Here is a 20,245-nt window from a genome sequence, read left to right as displayed (position 1 = left end):
GCCAGCCATACATGGTTCAGGAACTGGCTGAGATTTGAAAAGTTAATGGGCAGACTGAGTGTACCAAGTTAACTTGCAGTGCACTTGTAGTGCAAAGTGGATTTGCCTTTCGTAAATAACCCCCATAGAGTAATTACGATGGTTAGCTAATAAGCCTCACACTTTATGTGAGTGGATTACAGAATTTATTAAAATACTAACATTTGAAAAAAATGACATACAAACAGTGAGGCACTATAAAAAAAAAAATATTATATATCTCAATAATTTGATATAGACTCGCTGGCATTAAATGGGAGAAGGGTGATGAACACATCATATGTGTTAGGTGAACAGTATAACCCTCCATTAGGTTAGAAAGAAATAAAGGAAGATGTTTGGTGAAAAAGTTAAGCCTTTGCCACTGGATAGTTAATTTGGATAATGTGGGATATTCCTATTAAAAATCACCAAGTTCAAATGTGCATATATGTTTTGCCTGTGTGTAACTGCAATGTTTTTTTAGGTTGTCGAATTGTTTTGAGAATTGTTTTTATGAAGGAAATTTAAAGAAATAAAAACTGATTTAAAAGCAACTACATCACCCTGCACGCACCCATTAATGCAAACAACCATCCAGGGTGTGCATGTGTATGTAAACAGTGATTGTGCCACACAAGTTATATATTGGTATGTACAGGGAGTGGCCCCCTAAATATATATGTATAGTGTGGTGGGAGTTGCTTAGACCAACTCCTGCATTGCCTAAGCAAATCATGGAACAGGCTTTTGATTCTCAAATAAAAGGAAAGCACAATCATACCATGATGAAGCTTGGATTATTCCTGTTTCTCCAGCTGAAGGAGGGTATGCTGATCTCTTGAACATCTCCATGGAAAACTGTACAAGCACTGTGAGTGTGACCGCTTAAGATCAACCTTGGTTGAATTAACTGCAGCAGCTACACCGGAAGAAGAGGGAAAACTGTGTAAAGCACATGCACATTGCAAGCAGCAGATCCCGTAGAAAAAAAAATCTGGGACTCTTAATTTTAATTTACTGCCTATACATCTCAATAATAAGTGTGAACATGAAACTGGTAAAGAAAATTACATCAAATCATACATCAAATCATACATACTGCCAATAAAATAAAAGGTCGCAAGCAAAAATATATCAATATTTAGGCTCGGTTCACACAGGGGGCGACACGAGGCGACACGACTTGCCGCGCCGCGACCTGCCGCGACCTCAGCGGCGACTTGCAAATGACTTCTGTATAGAAGTCAATGCAAGTCGCCCGAGGTTGCCCAAAAGTAGTACAGGAACCTTTTTTCTAAGTCGGAGCGTCTCGAGTCGCTCCTCTTAGAACGGTTCCGTAGTACAGAACGGGGGCGACTTGTCAGGTCGCGGCACGGCAAGTCGTGTCGCCTCGTGTCGCCCCCTGTGTGAACCGAGCCTTACAGTGATTTGTGCAAGTATTCAACCTCTTGGATTTTTTTCACTTTTGGTAGAGACAACCTGGAATTAAAACTGTACTTCACTGACATGCATTACATGTGATTTGCACAGTATGCATAACAATATTGAGATGCAAAATTATATTTGACACAAAAGTTATACGAAAAAATTAAATTTTGTCCTTACCTGCAAATCCTTTTCTTGGAGTACATCACGGCACACAGAGCAGGCTTAATATTTATGACCACTTGGGTTATGAGCCATCAAAGGTGAATAGACACTGGCAATCAAAGACAGGCAGTCCTTCTCTACTGTATATAAACCCACCCCCAGGGAAGCTTCAGTTTTGTAGCAATCTATGAAAACCTAAAAGAGGGAAGGGGCCTCTGGGTTCCATGATGTACTCCAAGAAACGGATTTTACAGGTAAAGACAAAAAATCATGATTTATTTTTCGTACATCACAGGACACAAAGCAAGCTTGATAATCATGACCACCTGTCCCAATGCACTAATCCCAAGGGAAGGGAATCACAGCCACTGCTGCTAGGCCCAAAGTTACATTCCGCAACCAAACACAACATCCTCTGCAGCAGTTACATCCACCTTATAATACTTGAAAAGGTGTGAACAGATGACCAGGTAGCAGCCTTGCAAACCTGTTTCACTGAGACCTGATGATGAATCACCTAGAAAGCCCCTAAATTCCTGGTGGAGTGAGCCGTCACATGAAATTGTGGATTCTCAACCTTCAAGCCAAAGGCCTGAACAATCAGCTGCCAACTTGGTAGCTGGCTGGGGGACTGGCATCTGTAGCAGTGTAAACAAAAACAGAATGGCGTCAAGTAGCCAAAAAGTGCATTAAGTCGATTTATTAAATGTGCAAATAAAATCAAAGTTTGCATTCACATGTGTACAGTAATCAGGGCATAATACTGAATGGCTGAGTCCTAAACATGGTTGGACGGATTGTGATTATACTGATCTCACAGTGGTGATACTGTGCAGGGTTTCCTTCTACGGTTGGGGATCACAGCTGTTTCAGCAGTTCAAGTCCTGGAGGCTTCAGGCTCTCAGGTGGCTTCCCACAAGCAGAGGAGCGGTTTCCATCTTGTCTACCCAGTTGATACATCCATCCATGGAACTCAGCCATTCATTGATATGAAAAAAATAAATAAAAGGGAAATACTGTGCCACCAAACTCGCTAGGCGAGCTGCTGGCACTACAATTAGACAAATTGTGTGAGGAGAATGGAAGGGTTTAAGGGCAGCGCTAAATAACTGATGAGATATATAACAATGAAAACAAATAAGTGACAGTGCAAAATAGAACATTAATTAATATAGTTGTCTGAAAAGAAAAACTAGTGTACATAATAGTGAGAAAACATGTGTGTAAACATATTGAAGACCATAATGCCCATTAAATTGCATCAAGAGACATGTGAATCCAAAGTAAGGTAAAAAAAAAAAAATGGAAAATTATGCAAACAGTGCAAGGTAAATATTCAGACTTTCAGCCAAAGATGACCAAACACAGGTATATGCTCTATTTAGCAGAAAAACAAGTTCACCATCCAATGTGCTACTGCCACCAGTGAAGGTAATGAGGTACTCTTACCAAAGGGTGAGGGCTGCCTGCCAGCAGCAGAGATCCAGACAAGCAAAACTGATGGGGTTTTTGACGTCACAGGAACCAGCATATAGGTTATGCAGCAGTGCAGATTCAACAATCAAACTTTCCAGGAACCAGCATAAAGAAAGTGTAACCATCCGAGCTCAGCATATAAGGACTCATGGGCTTCACCAATCAACAGGAAGGAGCCATAATTGAAAGATCACCACATAGCATATGTGGTAGTATGGTACCCCACCAGTGTATGGACCCAGCATTTTCAACCAGGCGGGTTGAGGGGCTCCAGGGAGTTTGCAACATTGGGAGGAAAATTACTTTTCAGTTTCCTCATTATTTACTAAATTCTGTTTTGGGATCTGGAGCCCGGGGATTGCGTAGTGATCCGGGTGGGATGAAATCCCCAGTCCTGGGTCCAGATTTTGGGATTCACCTGCACACTGACTGGTCAGGTGTTTGTTGGTCTATTTCTAGACACCTGACCATGGTTTTGGGCTCCACCCTCCTGAGGAGTCCAGGCAAGCAAGGGAGAAGCATGCATGTCTGCATGGTGTAGTCAGAGGGCCCAAAGCTGTGGGCTGAGCAGTAAGGGAGATTAAAAGAGGTACAGTCCTGTGAGTCAAAAAGCCCTGAAATTTAGTTTCCGGTGTGGATTGGTCTCGCTAGCAGGTGCTACACTTGAGTTAAACAACCCCCAATATTACACATAAAATACTTGGCTAAAAATGTGTTCAATAAAGTATGAGAAATAGGAAGGAGGGAGCACACACACAATGCCACATCCGTAATGTAACAAGGGAAAACAAAGAAGATACCAAATCGATAGCAACAGGTCAGACTTTTAAGGCATGGAAGCAAATAGGAAAGTAGAAAAAATATATATATTTTATTGAAAAATGCAATATCATAACAGTGTTCAAAACTTTATAAAAATCATATAAAATTATATAATTTTACATTGAGCCCTTGTGTGATGCGTTTCTACGCATTTCGCCGGAAAGGCTTCCTCAGGACACTGGAAAAGGTTCAAAGACGTAGCAAGAGAGAACAATAAATCTCACTATCTGAAATGAGATATATCAGAGTTAAAATTCAAAAACAAAGCATATATACACATAAATGATGGAGTGAAAAAAAAAGGGATCAGTACTAACATAGAAGAAAAATAAATAGACCAATAAAAACCGCCATCTAACTTCAGTATATTATATATACATAATAGCACAAATTAGTTGTAAAGACAGAGTACCTACCAAACAGAAATTGATAGTTGCTTATAGCAGGGGCAGGAAAGAAGTCTCAGTCAGTAAATTACCACCAATTGGGATGGCCAATAGAGGACATAATCCCATCCACATAAAGCTTAGTAGATGCTGGTGACACATATTATGGCCAAACAGCATATAAAGACTAAAAGGTAAAAGTCTGCAATGGTGAGAGAGACAAAAGGAATAATAACCACCATGTCAACTGCCCAAATAAAGTAGGTATAGTGTCCAAATAAAAGTACTTACATTTTTAAGCTCATCTGTATCAAATGAGGCACACTAATCAGTGATCATAGTGAGCAGAGTGAATTATGGGGATTGTAGGCAAAGAATAATGGAAATTGTAAAAAAAATAAAAAAAATAAAAACACAAAACAAAAACAGCACATTTCAAATGTGCGTGTGTGCCATAACCACCAAAAGAAGTTCGCTGAGCCATCAGACGCGCACGCATCGGTGCGCCATACTATCCAAGCTGCATTGTGGGGATTGTGGATCTGACATATGCATGCGCATAGACATAAGATGCCCATAACAGACAAGGCGCACTCTTCGCTTAGCTGCGCAATATAACGCCGACACATCCCGGCTCCACATAAAGCCCAGGAGCCACGTTTGCTGCGGATAACGCAGTAGCCAGAAGAGTTCGTTGGCGCATGCGCCCCACAGGCAAATAGATGTCCGCAGACTTGTTCGCTCACAAAGAAACCATAAACACCACACTGCCCGCACATATATAGTTAACCACTTAAGCCCGGACCAATTTGCAGCCAAAGGACCAGGCCCCTTTTTGCGATTCGGCACTGTGCCGCTTTAACTGACAATTATGTGGTCGTGCGACATGGCTTCCAAACAAAATTGGTGTCCTTTTTTTTCCCACAAATAGAGCTTTCTTTTGGTGGTATTTGATCACCTCTGCGGTTTTTATTTTTTGCGCTATAAACAAAAATAGAGCGACAATTTTGAAAAAAAAATGCAATATTTTTTACTTTTTGCTATAATAAATATCCCCCAAAAATATATATAAAAAACGTATTTTTTCCTCAGTTTAGGCCGATACGAATTCTTCTACATATTTTTTTTTTTACTAGTAATGGCGGTGATCAGCGATTTTTATTGTGACTGCTACATTATGGCGGACACATCGGACATTTTTGACACATTTTTGGGACCATTGTCATTTATACAGCAATCGGTGCTATTTAAATGCATTGATTCCTGTGTAAATGACACTGGAAATGAAGGGGTTAACCACTAGAGGGTGGGGAGGGGTTAAGTGTGACATGTGTGTGTTTTTTTTTTTACTGTAGGGGGCGTGGCTTGGTGTTCGACATTACTGATCGTCTTTCCTGATGACAGGGAACAGACGATCAGTGACAGTCTCACTAGGAAGCACAGGGAGAGGTTTGTTTACACATACCTCTCCACGTTCTTCAGCCTGAGACTGTCACTGATCGTCTGTTCCCTGTCATTAGGAAAGACGATCAGTGATGTCAAACGGCAAGCCACGCCCCCTACAGTAAAAAACACACACACACACACACGTCACACTTAACCCCTCCCTGCCCTCTAGTGGTTAACCCCTTCACTTCCAGTGTCATTTACACAGGAATCAGTGCATTTAAATAGCATAGATTGCTGTACAAATGGCAAGGGTCCCAAAAATGTGTAAAAAATGTCCGATGTGTCCACCATAATGTAGCAGTCACAATAAAAAATCGCTGATCGCCGCCATTACTAAAAATGCTATAAGACTATCCCCTATTTTGTAAACGCTATAACTTTTGCGCAAACCGGCGTGCTTGCAGCTGGGCACTTAAAGAGCAACGTACCTGCCGACGTAAATGTGCAGGAGGCGGTCCTTAAGCGGCTAAAAAAAAACAAAAAAAAACCAACACCACAAACAGTCTCACATCAAGACTGAAAAGCATACACACCCTATAATCATAGTGAATAGAGAGCACATGCTAGCCAAATAAAAACACACATGAACACTTTGAAAAATAGATAAATATAAAGAGAACATTTTTTTACATATTTATAATTAAAAGGGATTGTAAAGTGATTTATTTATTTTTTTTAAATAACAAACATGTCATACTTACCTCCACTGTGCAGCTCGTTTTGCACAGAGTGGCCCCGAACCTGCTCTTCAGGGGTCCCTCTGCGGCTGTCTCGGCTTCCTCCCGCAGGTGCTTCTTTCGTTCATGCAAGCTCCCTCGCATGGTGAGAAGCACCTGCGGGCGCGCACCCGTGATACAGCCGGCGGCTATAGCCGCTCGCTGTATCACACAGCCCCACCCCTCGGCACTCTGCGTCAGTGGATGTGATTGACAGCAGCGCAAGCCAATGGCTGCGCTGCTTTCCATCCATCCACTCCAGCCAATCAGCGACCAGGCTGAACGGTGGAAAGGACGACGGGGGCGAGCATGGGATTTTCGCGGGGTGAGGTAAGTAAAACGGGGGGGGGGGGGCTGGGGGCACAGGCACTGTCAGATGTTTTTTCACCTTAATGCATAGAATGCATAGAATGCATTAAGGTGAAAAACATTTACCTTTACAACCCCTTTAAAGCTTCCATTAATGAGAAATTCAATAGATTTAAACATATAACTCAATGATGTGATCATATACCATACATTGCTGTATATTACGTGATATCTCATGTATCCATATCTGGGATCCTATCTATAATGAATATCATTCACTTTAAGTGAGGTGCAAGCTAGTACTTACAAAAATATATATTTATATTTACTTCAACGGGGACAAAGAGGGGGGAAAAAAAACAGACATGCGTTAGGCTCACAGGAACCTACAAGTTAATACAGATTCTTATAGAAAGGGTCTAAAGCTCATCATATCATTCAGACCAGGATAATGGGTGGCCCGTAGGCTATAAACCCATTGGGTTTCTTTTTGAAGAACTTTCTGGTCAAAGTTGCCCCCTCAAGGGTCTTCATATATACTCTCAAGGACGGCAAATTTGAATACCCATGGTTCATAGTGGTGCTTGAATGCTATATGATGGCCCATGGTGGTGTTTAAAAGGCCACTGGTGGCATAATATACATGGTCCTTCATCCTCTTCCAGAACGGTCTGATCGTTTTGCCTATATAAAAAGCTCCGCATTGACAGAGTATAATATATATGACACCTCTCGTTTGGCATGTGATGTGATGTCGCAAGAAATGAGTTTGGCCTTTCGGAAGAGGAAAAGAAGGGCCTGTCGCAAGTAAATCCCAAAAATCACAGGTGCCACATCTAAACAGGCCAGGTTTCTGGTGATATCCCTCCTCTGTCTTGCAATAATGGCTCCACACCAACCGATCCCTTACTGAGCAAGAACGCCGAAAAGTCATCTCAGGTTTTGGTCCTATGTATTTCTTCACTACAGGGTCCATTAGCAAAATGTGCCAATGTTTTTCCATTATTGAACGTATCGTCTGATGTTGATCAGAGTGAGAGGTTATAAACCTAACTAGATTGGACTCTGTTTTTTTAGGTTTAGAGAAAAGGATAGTATCCCTAGAGTGATGTGTTGATCCTGCCATCCAAGTCAATATTGATAATGATGTCAAGATAAGCAATAGAAGTCTGACTTGATTGCATTGTAAATTTTAAGTTGTAGTCATTATGGCTTAATATAGCCATTAATTCATCCAGAGCTCTCAGTGGTCCCGCCCATAGCAACAAAACGTCATCTATGTAGCGGAACCACCGAAGCACAAACGAAAAAATATCTCCATGTTCTTCAACCAAAAACAAATCCCGTTCCCACCTCCAAGGTACAGGTTCGCATATGAAGGCGCACAGCATGTCCCCATAGCGACCCCCTGCACCTGGAGGAAGTGGGACTCATCAAAAGAAAAAATGTTTTTTGTAAGAATATGTGAAACGATATGATGAGCTTTAGACCCTTTCTATAAGAATCTGTATTAACTTGTACGTTCCTGTGAGCCTAACGCATGTCTGTTTGTTTTTTATTTCTCCTACATTGTGGGGGTTTTTTTCCCCCCTCTTTGTCCCCGTTGAAGTAAATATAAATATATATTATTTTTGTAAGTACTAGCTTGCGCCTCACTTATAGTGATTGATATTCATTATAGATAGGATCTCAGATATGGATACATGAGATACCACATAATATACAGCAATGTATGGTATATGATTACATCATTGAGTTATATGTTTAAATCTATTGAATTTCTCATTAATGGAAGCTTTAATTATAAATATGTAAAAAAATGTTCTCTTTATATTTATGTATCTATTTTTCGAGTGCTTTTGTGTGTTTTTTATTTGGCTAGCATGTGCTCTCTATTCACTACGATTGTAGGGTGTGTATGCTTTTCAGTCTTGATGTGAGACTTTGTGTTGTTTTTGTTGGATTTTTATTTTTATTTTTTACAATTCCCATTATTCTTTGCCTACAATCACCATAATTCACTCTGCTCACTATGATCACTGATTAGTGTGCCTCATTTGATACAGGTGAGCTCTTACTATAAATTACCCACACTTGCAGCCCCAAGGTGTGCACAGCAATGGGCTGTCTCCCAGGAGCATGCCTTCATTGTCTCCATAAAAATGTAAGTACTTTTATTTGGGCACTATACCTACTTTATTTTGGCAGTTGACATGGTGGTTATTATTCCTTTTGTCTAGCTCACCACTGCAGACTTTTACCTTTAGCCCTTGTACACACGGCCGGAGATTCCGACGGAATGTGTCCTATCGGACCGTTTTGTCGGATAATCTGTCTGTGTGTGGTCTCCATCGGACTGTTTCCATCGGAGTATCCGACGAACCAAGTTTTCAAACTTGTCCGTAAAATTTTCCGACAAAATGCTCTGATCGGACATACTCCGATCATGTGTAGCCTACTCCGATGGACAAAGTGCCACGCATGCTCAGATTAAATTCCTAGACCAAAGCTATTGGCTACTAGCCTGAACGTAGTCCCATCGTAACGAAATAACGTCATCACGTTATGTACAATCCGATTTTTCGACAACTTTGTCCGACCGTGTGTATGCAACAGTTTCGGACAAAATCCGCCGGACCAAATCCAACGGATTTGGTTGTCAGAATGTCCGACCGTGTGTACAAGGGCTTAGTCTTTATATGCTGTTTGGCCATAATATGTGTCACCAGCATCTACTAAGCTGTATGTGGATGGGATTATGTCCTCTATTGGCCATCCCAATTGGTGGTAATTTACTGACTGAGACTTCTTTCCTGCCCCTGCTATAAGCAACTATCAATTTCTGTTTGGTAGGTACTCTGTCGTTACAACTAATTTGTGCTATTATGTATATATAATATACTGAAGTTAGATGGCGGTTTTTATTGGTCTATTTATTTTTCTTCTATGTTAGTACTCATCAGAATGTGCCACTTGCTGTCCACTCTATCACAGTGTGGTTGACCGCTCCAAATATTTGGATCTGTCCTGGTTGCTATGACATTTGTACTTGAGGCGCAGCTTATTTGAAGGTATATTCACTTCTCAATTTTTTTTTCCCCATCATTTTTGATAATGCTTGCCTCCCTGCTTTCTGGATAGTTGAGCGCATGCTTTTTAAACATGACATACAATGCAAAGTTTATGTGTATATATGCTTTGTTTTTGAATTTTAACTCTGATATATCTCATTCCAGATAGTGAGATGTATTGTTGTTCTCTCTTGCTAAGTCATTGAACCTTTTTCCGTGTCCTGAGGAAGCCTTTACGGCGAAAAGCGTAGAGACGCAATGCACAAGGGCTCAATGTACAAATTATATCATTTTATATGATTTTTATATTGTTTTAAACACTGTTATGATATTGCATTTTTCAATAAAATATATATTTTTTCTACTTTCCTATTTGCTTCCATGCCTTAAAAGTCAGACCTGTTGATATCTATTTGGTATCTTCTTTGTTTTTCCGTGTTCAATAAAGTATTGCACTTACATCAATGTTGATAAAAACAGGCCTTATTTAAAAAGTGATCACGAGAAGAATGCGGTGCTGTGGAGTAGTTCTTCTCAAATTCACTTTCTAAAAAAGCCCAGTTTTTATCCACATCCCTTAGGACTCCTTCCTGTTGATTGGTGGAGCCCATGAGTCCTTACATGATGAGCTTGGATCGTTACACTTTCTTTATGCTGGTTCCTGGAAAGTTTGATTGTTGAATCCGCATTGCTGCATTATCAACATGCTGGTTCCTGTCACGTCAAAGACCCCATCAGTTTTGCTTGTCTGGCTCTCTGCTGCTGGCAAATAGCTCACACCTACCTACAGTACCTCATTACCTTCACTGGTGGCGGTAGCACATTGGATGGTGAACTTGTTTTTCTGCTAAATCAAGCATATACCTGTGTTGGTCATCTTTGGCCGAAAGTCTGAATATTTAACCTTGCACTGTTTGAATCATTTTCCATTTTTTACCTTACTTTGGACTTATTCACGCGTCTCTTGACGCAATTTAATACACATTATGATCTTCAATATGTTTACACACACGTTTTCTCCCTATTACATACACTAGTTTTGCTTTTCAGGCAACTATATTAATTGATGTTCAGTTTTGCACTGTCACTTATTTGTTTGCATTGTTATATATTTCATCAGTTATTTAGCGCCGCACTTAAGACCTTCCATTCAATGATATGCCCTGATTATTGTACACTTGTGAGTACATAAACTTGAATTGAGCTGATTTTATTTGCTCATTTAATAAACTATGCTATATCGCTGCTTGGTGCCATTCTCTTAGTTCATAATTACGATAAAATTATTTTTCTGGAGTCTATTTAATTGCTTACCGAGTCCATGGTCCCCCTCATGTATATACGCAACAAAAGCAATGCATGGCGATAGTAGAAGGGGTTATACTGAGGGCTGGCATGCTGTTTTGTTTGCCAATGTCCAATCCTCCTGTATGTAGCTGTATAACCCAAAAGGTTTCAATGTACCGGTGTCCCTCAACGGACTGAGAAAATTATTATTTTATGATAAATAGGATCTTTTTAACCTAGTGCCTTACAAACTTTATCTCAAACCAGACTGGATGACTATGGTCCTCATTATGCTGTTTAGAAAGTATACTTTTTTTTTTTTTTTTTTGCGGCTGGGCTGAACTTTATTAAACATTTTCTTCTCTTATTACAGTTACCATTTACATATCATTACATAATGGAATCAATTCTTTTCTCATATGTATCAGGTCTCGGGGTTGGATCTCCCAGCAACTCACGATTCCTGCCCCCTCCCCCTCCTCTCCCCCCATAGTGTATCCAATGGGATACACAAAAAAAATAAAAATTGGAGGGAATTTTTCATTTATATTTTATTCTTCTCCTTATGTGTTTTATAAGTGTGTATTAATTTATATGAATCACTGAAATTTCCTATATATGTGGTCTGTGTGTATTTATTTTCTATTTTAACTGTGCCCTCTATGTAATGTGCCTTCTCTTTATATATTTTATGTTTGTATATTAAATTGTATGATTAAATGCATTTCTATTTTCTGTGCTCTAAGTGTGTTATTTTATACCACCTTGTACTCTTGCTCCCTTATTCCAGTGTCCCATATGTATGTGTCCTTATGTGAGAGAAAAAAAATTTTTTTTTGAGGGGAGTAAGATGATTCAGGAGCAAGAACTACCGTCGCAGGGGAGCCTCCCTCCGCAAACATTATACATCATGTAAACATGTCTTTCTATATAATTATATAATTACTTTATTTTTTTTATTTTTTTTACACATCTATAATTAAAAACAATGAATGAATAAAGAGTACAGGTCGTGGTTCATCCCTTATTGCTTCCTTTTATCACCTTCCTTTTTAACATCTAGCCCTATTTTTTGTTTTTATTTATTTATTTTTCTATTTCTTGAGCGTATTTTCCCCATTCTTCCCATATTGTATCAAATTTATCTTGTTTATTTCTGATCTTATATACCCATCTTTCCGCTTCCCTCATTTCATCTACTTCCTTTTTCCATTCTTCCAATGTTGGGCCTGTAACCCGTTTCCAGTGTCTGGGTACTAATCTCTTTGCCACGTTTAATAAATGTGGGGTTACACTGCTTTTATATGCCCTACTGGTGTCCATAGCCCCGTGGAACAGAAAATGTCTCGGTACTAGTTCTATTTGCTCCTTTGACATTTTCTTGACCCACAGGGCTATTTCCTCTTAGAATGTCTTTATCCTGGGACAAGTCCACCAGATATGAAGAAAAGTTCAGTTTTCTCCACATCCTCTCCAACATTGATTATCTACAGTTGGGTATATTTGTGCTAGTCGTGCCGGGGTTCTCTACCATCTAGTTAAGAATTTGTATGACATCTCCTGGATGGATGAACTTATTGATAAAGAATATGCTGCTTCTATTAACTTTCTTATTTGTGATGTCATAAAGGTACAATCCAGTTCATTTTCCCATTCCTTAATAAAATAAGGTATTGTGCCTTTATCCTCACTCCAGATAAGTTTATGCATTTGAGATAATAAGTGGTTAGATCTTGACATCTTTCTACACATTTTCTCAAATGTGGTTAAAGTGTCCTGGGATCTAACTTGCGGTTCTATTCTCTTAAAAAAACGTTTAATTTGATTATACCTCCATCCTGCCATTTTCATGCTTCCCTGTTATAATTCTAGCTTCCTTTGAGGCATAAGGACCCCCAGCAGAGCATATCTTAGGCACATAGTGTTGCCCTCTGATTCCCATGGGCCCAAGGCTCCCTTCTCCTCCCCGGGGGGGGGGGGGAACCATGGATACCCTCCTAATGGTGCTAGTGGGGATATTCTTGGGGCATATTTGCCTGTTTTATTCATTCTATCCCACACTGCCAGTGTGTTCCGCGTTACCAGGGATGTCCATTTGGATTGGCTGGTATCCATGGTGCTCCCGCTAAGTCTCTTTCCGCAATATTTTTTTTTAATTGTCACCCAGGCTTTATTGTCCGAGTCATAACACCAATTTAATATTCGGACCAGTGTCATAGCTCTGTAATATCTGACCATATCTGGTAACTCAACTCCTCCTTCTCCCTTACCTCTACACAAGATTTTATGTGCTATTCTTGCTTTCCCATTTTCCCATATAAAAGACAGGAATATTTTCTGTACCCTTTTAAAGAACTTCTGGGGAAGCGGGATGGGTAATGTGTACAGCACATACAACAGCCTGGGTATTATATTCATTTTCAGAGTGTTTACCCTTCTGAACAATGTTAGTGCCTGTCCTCTCCATCTCTGAAGATCCTCCTCTATTTTCGCTATTAAAGCATTGTAATTTTGTTCGTACATTAATTTTACATCTGCTGAGATATGTACTCCTAAATAAAACAGAGATCTCTTATTCCATATAAACGAATGATTGTTTTGTATGACTGCCCGTACGGCTGATGAAACGTGATTGGGCAATAATATTGATTTCTCTATATCGATTTTAAAGTATGACAGTTTCCCATATCTCTTCACCTCCTTCATCACTTCTCCTATAGAATCTTGCGGGTTTGATAAAAAAAAACAATAAATCATCAGCATAGGCTAAGACTTTATATTCTCTGGCTCCAATTCCTACTCCCTTTATCTCTTTATTTTCCCTTATTCTACACAAGAATGGTTCCAACACTAATGTAAATAATATTGGGGACAGAGGGCAGCCCTGCCTTGTACCATTACGTATTTCGAAGCAGTTCACCTTTACCCTTGCATTTGGTCCTGCGTATAGTGCTGTCACCCATTCCCATCATCCGCTCCCCCAAGCCTATTCCCCTTAGTACCTTTACATAAAATTTCAACTGCCAATATCTCTGAATGTTCTGGTCCTTTTAGTGTGTGCTATTCACCAAAGGATTGCAAAAGTTTTGTCTTAATGAGGGAAAATTGCATAAAATGATTTATGAACTAAACCATTTGTGTGCTGGTTCAATGCTGCCAGCAATACCAGGATCAAGAACCAAAGCAATCACAAGCATAGCCAAGATGCATATCTCTAATTAAGATATATAGAAAAAAACATCGGACCTCCCACTATTGAGACATCTAGCGGCCAAGAAGTAATTTGTTTTGATACCATGAAGGCTCAAACTTTTTAGAATTTTGGTGAGTGTATCCCCAAAAGGGGCTCTCGTTTTGGAGCACAAAAGGTGTATCGTGAGGTGGAAGCTGTTTGTATCTCTCCCCTTTCACAAACTGAACTGTATCCAATCACCATTACTTCATGAGTTGTACGGTGTACTCTACCTATTTCCATGGGTTCAGTACTGTCAGATCCCAGAATTTGTGAAAAAAGCTTTTGTACAGTCACCAATAGCTCTTTGTTATTATATCTTTCAGGTAAATCTCGTATCCTTATATTTTGGCAGCGATCTCTGTTCTCAATATCGTCCAATTGGTCTCTGTACATGTTTAACTTATCTTCCTGCCTTTTAATAATCTCTTGGACCTCTCCCACTGCCTGCTTAATCTCATCTTGATCTTCCTCCAGCACTTCCACTCTATGTCCCCCCGCCCCCATCTCTTCCTTGAGATCATCTACTGCTTGTTTGCATGACCTCTCCACTGTGGAAATTAGCTCTTGTATATCTGCTTTTGTGGGTAGTGCTTTTATCAGTTTTCTAATATCATTAAAATCCTGATAAGTCCCCCTTCTTCCACCTCTGTCTCCAATTCCTCCGCATGTACAATATATTCTTTAATGGGCTCTGCCGGTGATATGGCCAAAGGTGTATCTGTATCTGCTATTGCACTTTCCTTTTTTCCCTCCGTCCCCCAAGTAACCATTTCTGTACTTCCTGTGTCATCTCTCCTTCTGTCTATTGTCCTTATGTCTGTTGCGGGGGTGTCTGTTCTTGTTCAATCCTGAGATCTCTGCCTTCTCTTTTGAGGGTTGGGGGAGCGGGGTACCAGGGGGTTCCTGTCTTGTATACTGACTGGCTTTCCCCATCCCTTGGGGATAGTAATAAAGTGTTCAACCCCTGGTCTGAAGATGTGTTGCCCAGCTCCGGGAGTCCCTTGCCTCCATCCAGGTCAGTCCTCCCCCAAGATTCCCCTGTACCTTTCAGTGTCTTGGGGTCCCCCTCTGCTCCAGCATCCTCCCACTCCGCTCCTCACCTCCTTTGTCCATCAACTGTCTGCCTCTGCCGCCTGATATTGGGCTTCAATTTTGCGTGCTATATGCCGATGACATGGGGGAGCCGCATCAAACTTTCCCCTGTACTCCTCCTACCTCTGGGGAGCCGTAGCGATTGGTCATCGGTCTGAGCACATCCCCTCTCTGCGGCGTCATGTAGGCTCTCAGCCTGCCTGCCACACTTATGTTTCCTCCTCCCGCTGCCTGCAGGGCGGCTCGTCTGCGTGTGGTCATCTCTCCCTCTTTGAGGCTGCTTGTTACTGCCGCTCCACTCCTCTCCTTCAAGATTACACATACGCTGTGTGCGTTGTATGCTGTGTGCGGCCGGAGTCTGCTTCCCCCACTCAGTACGTCAGATCATTAATCCCTTCCGGTGTCACTCTCTCTGCGTGGACCAGTCTACTCCTCCCATCTGTACCAATGGCTGGGCTGAACTAAACCTAGCAAGTATACTTTCTCACAAACCCTGTGCCTTCCCGAAATATGTGTTTATTTTGGGTTGATGTAAAAATGTCATTGTACACTAGTGAACTCCATTCAACTAATGTAACTTTTGAAGGCAATTGGTTGCACCAGAGCTTACCTACGCTTTGTTCACACTCGCTACTTTACATTGTAGCAAATTGTCATTTCTTCAGTGTTGTCACATGAAAAGATATAACAAAATATTTATAAAAAATATGAGGGTTGTACTTCACTTTTGGGCAATACTGTATATCTTTTTCCCATTTCAAACATGGAGCTGCAGTTTAGCCCCACCCCCTCTCCCTCCTCATGTTGCTGTCTCCGCCAATGAGGAGAGAGAGTTCCAGACAGCTGAGGCTCTCATGCAACAATGCTGGCTTGGGATGGGGCTCATGTAAGCAATAGGGGGGCTGAGGGGGGCTGCTGTGCACAGGTTTTTTATATCTTAATGCATTAAGATAAAAAAAAACCTTCTGCCTTTAGAACCACTTTAACATCATCCATGGGTCCACTGCCCAACAAAAGAAGCCATTAGGAAATGCTCTTTTTTTGTCAAGGTGTTCATTCATCTTATATTATGTAATTTTATGTTATAATGTTATTGTTATAGCCACTTGATATATTCTCACTATGTACAGTGCAGTGAAAAATGTTAGTGTCCTAAAAGCTCAATAATACTACTTACTACCAGCTATATTTACAACTCTTTTCTAGAACCAAATATGTAACGTTTATCCTTGTCCTTTATTACCTTTTTAGAGGCATCCTGTGAAAGAACATCATATTTCTCTATAAACAGAACTTGCTTTTCCTCTGGAGAAGCAGAATCCTCACCCGTACATTCTGAGTCACTTGCCCGATACAATGGATAATGCTGAAGAGAAACAAAACAAGTATTTCATGAAACTGTATTATTAACTGTATTTCATCATCAAACTGTATCAAACTGCATTACCAGATTTTTTTTATCCTGGGAATATTTAAGTGAACACCTATTGTAACTCCACTACATTTGATTCAGACTGTCTCTATCTGGGATAGTTCAATATATCTGAAGTAAATTAAACTCCATTTTTTTTTTTTAAATGGGAAACAAAAAATTGGTTTTGCTGAACTATGCTTGTTGTCTATTGTGACCTATTACATTCCTTTTAAAAATTTCCCAGAAATTAATCATAACTGGTCACGGTGGGCAACCACTTCACATTTTACCAATTTATTTTCTCATTATAAGCAAGCTTAGTTGTCCGTTTATGAAACTGAACAGCGGTGATCCAGACCTAAAGCCCATAGAGAATATGTGGGTTTTTGATGGGCACAGTGAGACTGCAATTGATGGCACAGTGAGGCTGCAGTTGATGGGTTTTTCTTTAGTATTTTTCAGTTTGTTTGCACCCCCCCCAAAAAAAATTTGAGCACCAGCCGTCACTGGGCCCGACACCTGGCTTGGTGACTAAGGAATTTGCTGGCCTTTGGTGCCAACTAAATTGTTATTTCCAGAGACAGCATGGACTTGTCCCACAACAACATTTTGAATTGCAGATGTCTGGAGTGAAATACAGAGAAGACAGCCTAGAAACAGGTAACTTTCAACTTGAAGACTCTCATACAGAAGCTGAGAGTTTGAACCTTTCACCAGAGAATTTGGAGGAAGGAAGACTCTGGCCTCAGGAGTGTCCAGAACCAGACTCAGCCACTCCAACAGAAGGGTCTGTTCTAGCAATGATTTCTGAAGGTTCAGGATCCACTCAAACCTCTAATTTCTAGACAGCTAGATATACATTGTTATATAATAGGGGTTCCAAACGAAGGCAGCAGGTCTAATGTCACGTACACACGATCGCACATTCCGACAACAAAATCCATGGGATTTGGCTCAAGCTTGTCTTGCATACACACAATGTTGTCGGAAATTCCGAATGTCAAGAACGCGGTGACATACAACATGTACGATGGGACTATTAAGAGGAAGTTCAATAGCCAGTGTGCCACCCTTTGGGCTCCTTCTGCTAATCTCGTGTTAGTAGAAAATTGGTGAGAGACGATTCGCGCTTTTCAGCATCGTGCTTTTCTGATCGTTACTGCTCTTCAGTTTGTGCTTGTGGGTTTGTGTTTATATTATGTATTTGATTTTCAGTGCGTTCTTGTCCACTCATTTCTGATTTTCAGTGCGTTCTTGTCCACTCGTTCCCACCAGCCAACCGTTTTGAAGCTAGAAGGACCCTCACCCCATACCAGGGAGTTTATAACTACCGTCTGGCCAGAGCCAGAAGAGTGGCGGAGAACACTTTCTGGATAATGGCCAGCCGGTTCTGCTTATTCCTTATGCCAATCAACATGGCGGAATATAAACTTAACCATATAATCCTTGCATGCTGCATTCTACACAACTTTTTAATTAGAAATTCAATGAACTATGTGGCCTCAGTTGGGCCTGAGGTCGGACTTCAAGAAGAAACCCTGACAAACATGCGTACATGCTTAGCTGGAAAAAGGCATTGGGAGAGGAGATCCCAGAGGCGACATTGCAGATGATCTGGTCTCAGGCGGCAAAGAGTTTGTTTTGCACGCTTTACAAGGAGAACGCTTATAAAATTCTGTACTTTTGGTACCAAACATCGGACGTCCTCCACGCTATTTATCCCTCCAGCTCAGACAGGTGCTGGCGTTGCCAGGGAGCCAGGGGAACCCTGTACCATATTTTCTGGACGTGCCCCAAGATAATGCCCTTCTGGATAGAGGTACAATCGTTACTGTCCTGTCTCCTAGGAGTTCAGGTTCTCCGGGCCCCAAAATTATTCCTCCTGGGAGTTTCACCCTTACAGATTCCTAAACATTCCAAAAAGCTGCTTAGACACGTTCTGAAAGCTACGAGATGCTTGCTTGCCCTGTATTGTAAATGAAATGCCCCACCCTCTCAGACAGATTTGTTTACCAGAATAAAAGATATAGAGCTGATGGAAAAAATTACAGCTCGAATGCAGAACAGGATGGACTCACTTAACCGATTCTGGGGAGGATTGGCACAGGCAAAGGGGATCTGCCCTGAGCAGATGGACGAGCCACACTCCCTTCCCTCTCTCTCCCCCATCCCACTTTATCTCTCCTCTAACTACTGCTTTCTCTCGCTTTTCTTCTTTCTGGAAGCCACTGAACTCTATAGCAGAGTCCGCTTGTTGACTGACAGATACTATGTTGTGAATGCTGCGATTTTTCAATGTCTGTATTGCGGTTCAATATTATTTGATCCCTGTTGGTTATGTTGCAGTTGCACTGCAGTTTGTATGTTACAAAACCAATGTCCTGTCAAACTGTTTGCATTTTTGAATAATAAAAAACTGTTAACTGAAAAATAAAATAAAAATAAAAAGAAGAAACCCTGACGGCGCTTGAAGCTGGCTGTCCTAGCTGTTTTATACATGAGATGACAACTCTCTGATGACTCTTCTTCAGCTATTATTATGTTGTGGGTCTGCTACACACACACACACACACACACACACACACACACACACACACACACACACACCTTGTTTTTGTTGTTAATGTATGTAATGCATTAATGATAAAGAGATTCATCATTTTCAGCACCATGAATGAATTTTGGTGAGTCACGAAAATGGCATGATTGTGGCAAATTATAAAGCACTGTGGGAGATATTTATTAAAGAAAAAAAACACTTTGCACTCCAAGTGCATATGAAACTGCACTTGTAGTGCAAAGTGGATTTGCCTTTAGTAAATAACCCCCATTTCAGTGTAAACACCAACTTAGTCCAAAAAAGGATATTGAGCCTTGAAAGAAGAAGCCACACATTGTTGAGTAGAAAACGTTTTACTCTGTGCACATTCACATGTGCGTTAGAAAAGGTTTTTTTTTTTTTTTTGAAAAGGAACGTTTATTGAGTATATAAAATACATAGGATGACAGTAACACATATGGGGTGCAACATGCACCAAATATACGGATAAAACAGCTGTTAACAATAGCATAGGCAGAGAAAACAGTTAGAAAAGGGTTTTTAAACCAAACAACATATTTTGGTAAGGACATTTTTGTTTTTGACAGTACAAATAGCCTTTTTTTGTGTTAAAACAGGCATGTTTAAAACCATAAAACAATACACAACTCAGGAACTTACAAAGTTCAACTTTGACAAAGTGAAGGCAACATCAGACATTAGTATGTCCAAACTGTGTTGATATTGCCTTCATCAGATGGGGTGATGTCACCCCTGTGAAAGCCAAATTTTGAAGATGCACACAAATTGACAGTCAAAATGGGAAGTTCCCTCTTGA

General features: G+C 40.6%; 1 protein-coding gene across 6 annotated transcripts in view; it reads right to left on the bottom strand.

Moving 5' to 3' along the window:
* MPPE1 (metallophosphoesterase 1) overlaps window positions 1–20,245 on the bottom strand; it is a 92,486-nt gene that overhangs the window by 24,414 nt on the left and 47,827 nt on the right. For all 6 annotated transcript variants that reach the window (XM_077492430.1, XM_077492429.1, XM_077492434.1 and 3 more), the window contains 2 exons: window positions 16,698–16,820; window positions 803–940 (listed from right to left, as the gene is read on the bottom strand). In XM_077492430.1, the coding sequence (XP_077348556.1) occupies window positions 803–940; window positions 16,698–16,820 (261 nt within the window). The remainder of the gene's footprint in view (window positions 1–802; window positions 941–16,697; window positions 16,821–20,245) is intronic.

Source organism: Lithobates pipiens, unplaced genomic scaffold, assembly GCF_037356315.1.
Source record: "Lithobates pipiens isolate NorthernLeopardFrog02 unplaced genomic scaffold, aLitPip1_a1.2 Scaffold_19, whole genome shotgun sequence".
Taxonomy (NCBI): domain Eukaryota; kingdom Metazoa; phylum Chordata; class Amphibia; order Anura; family Ranidae; genus Lithobates; species Lithobates pipiens.
The sequence above is the reverse complement of the archived record's forward strand: the minus strand, read 5'-3'. Positions and strand labels throughout refer to the sequence as shown.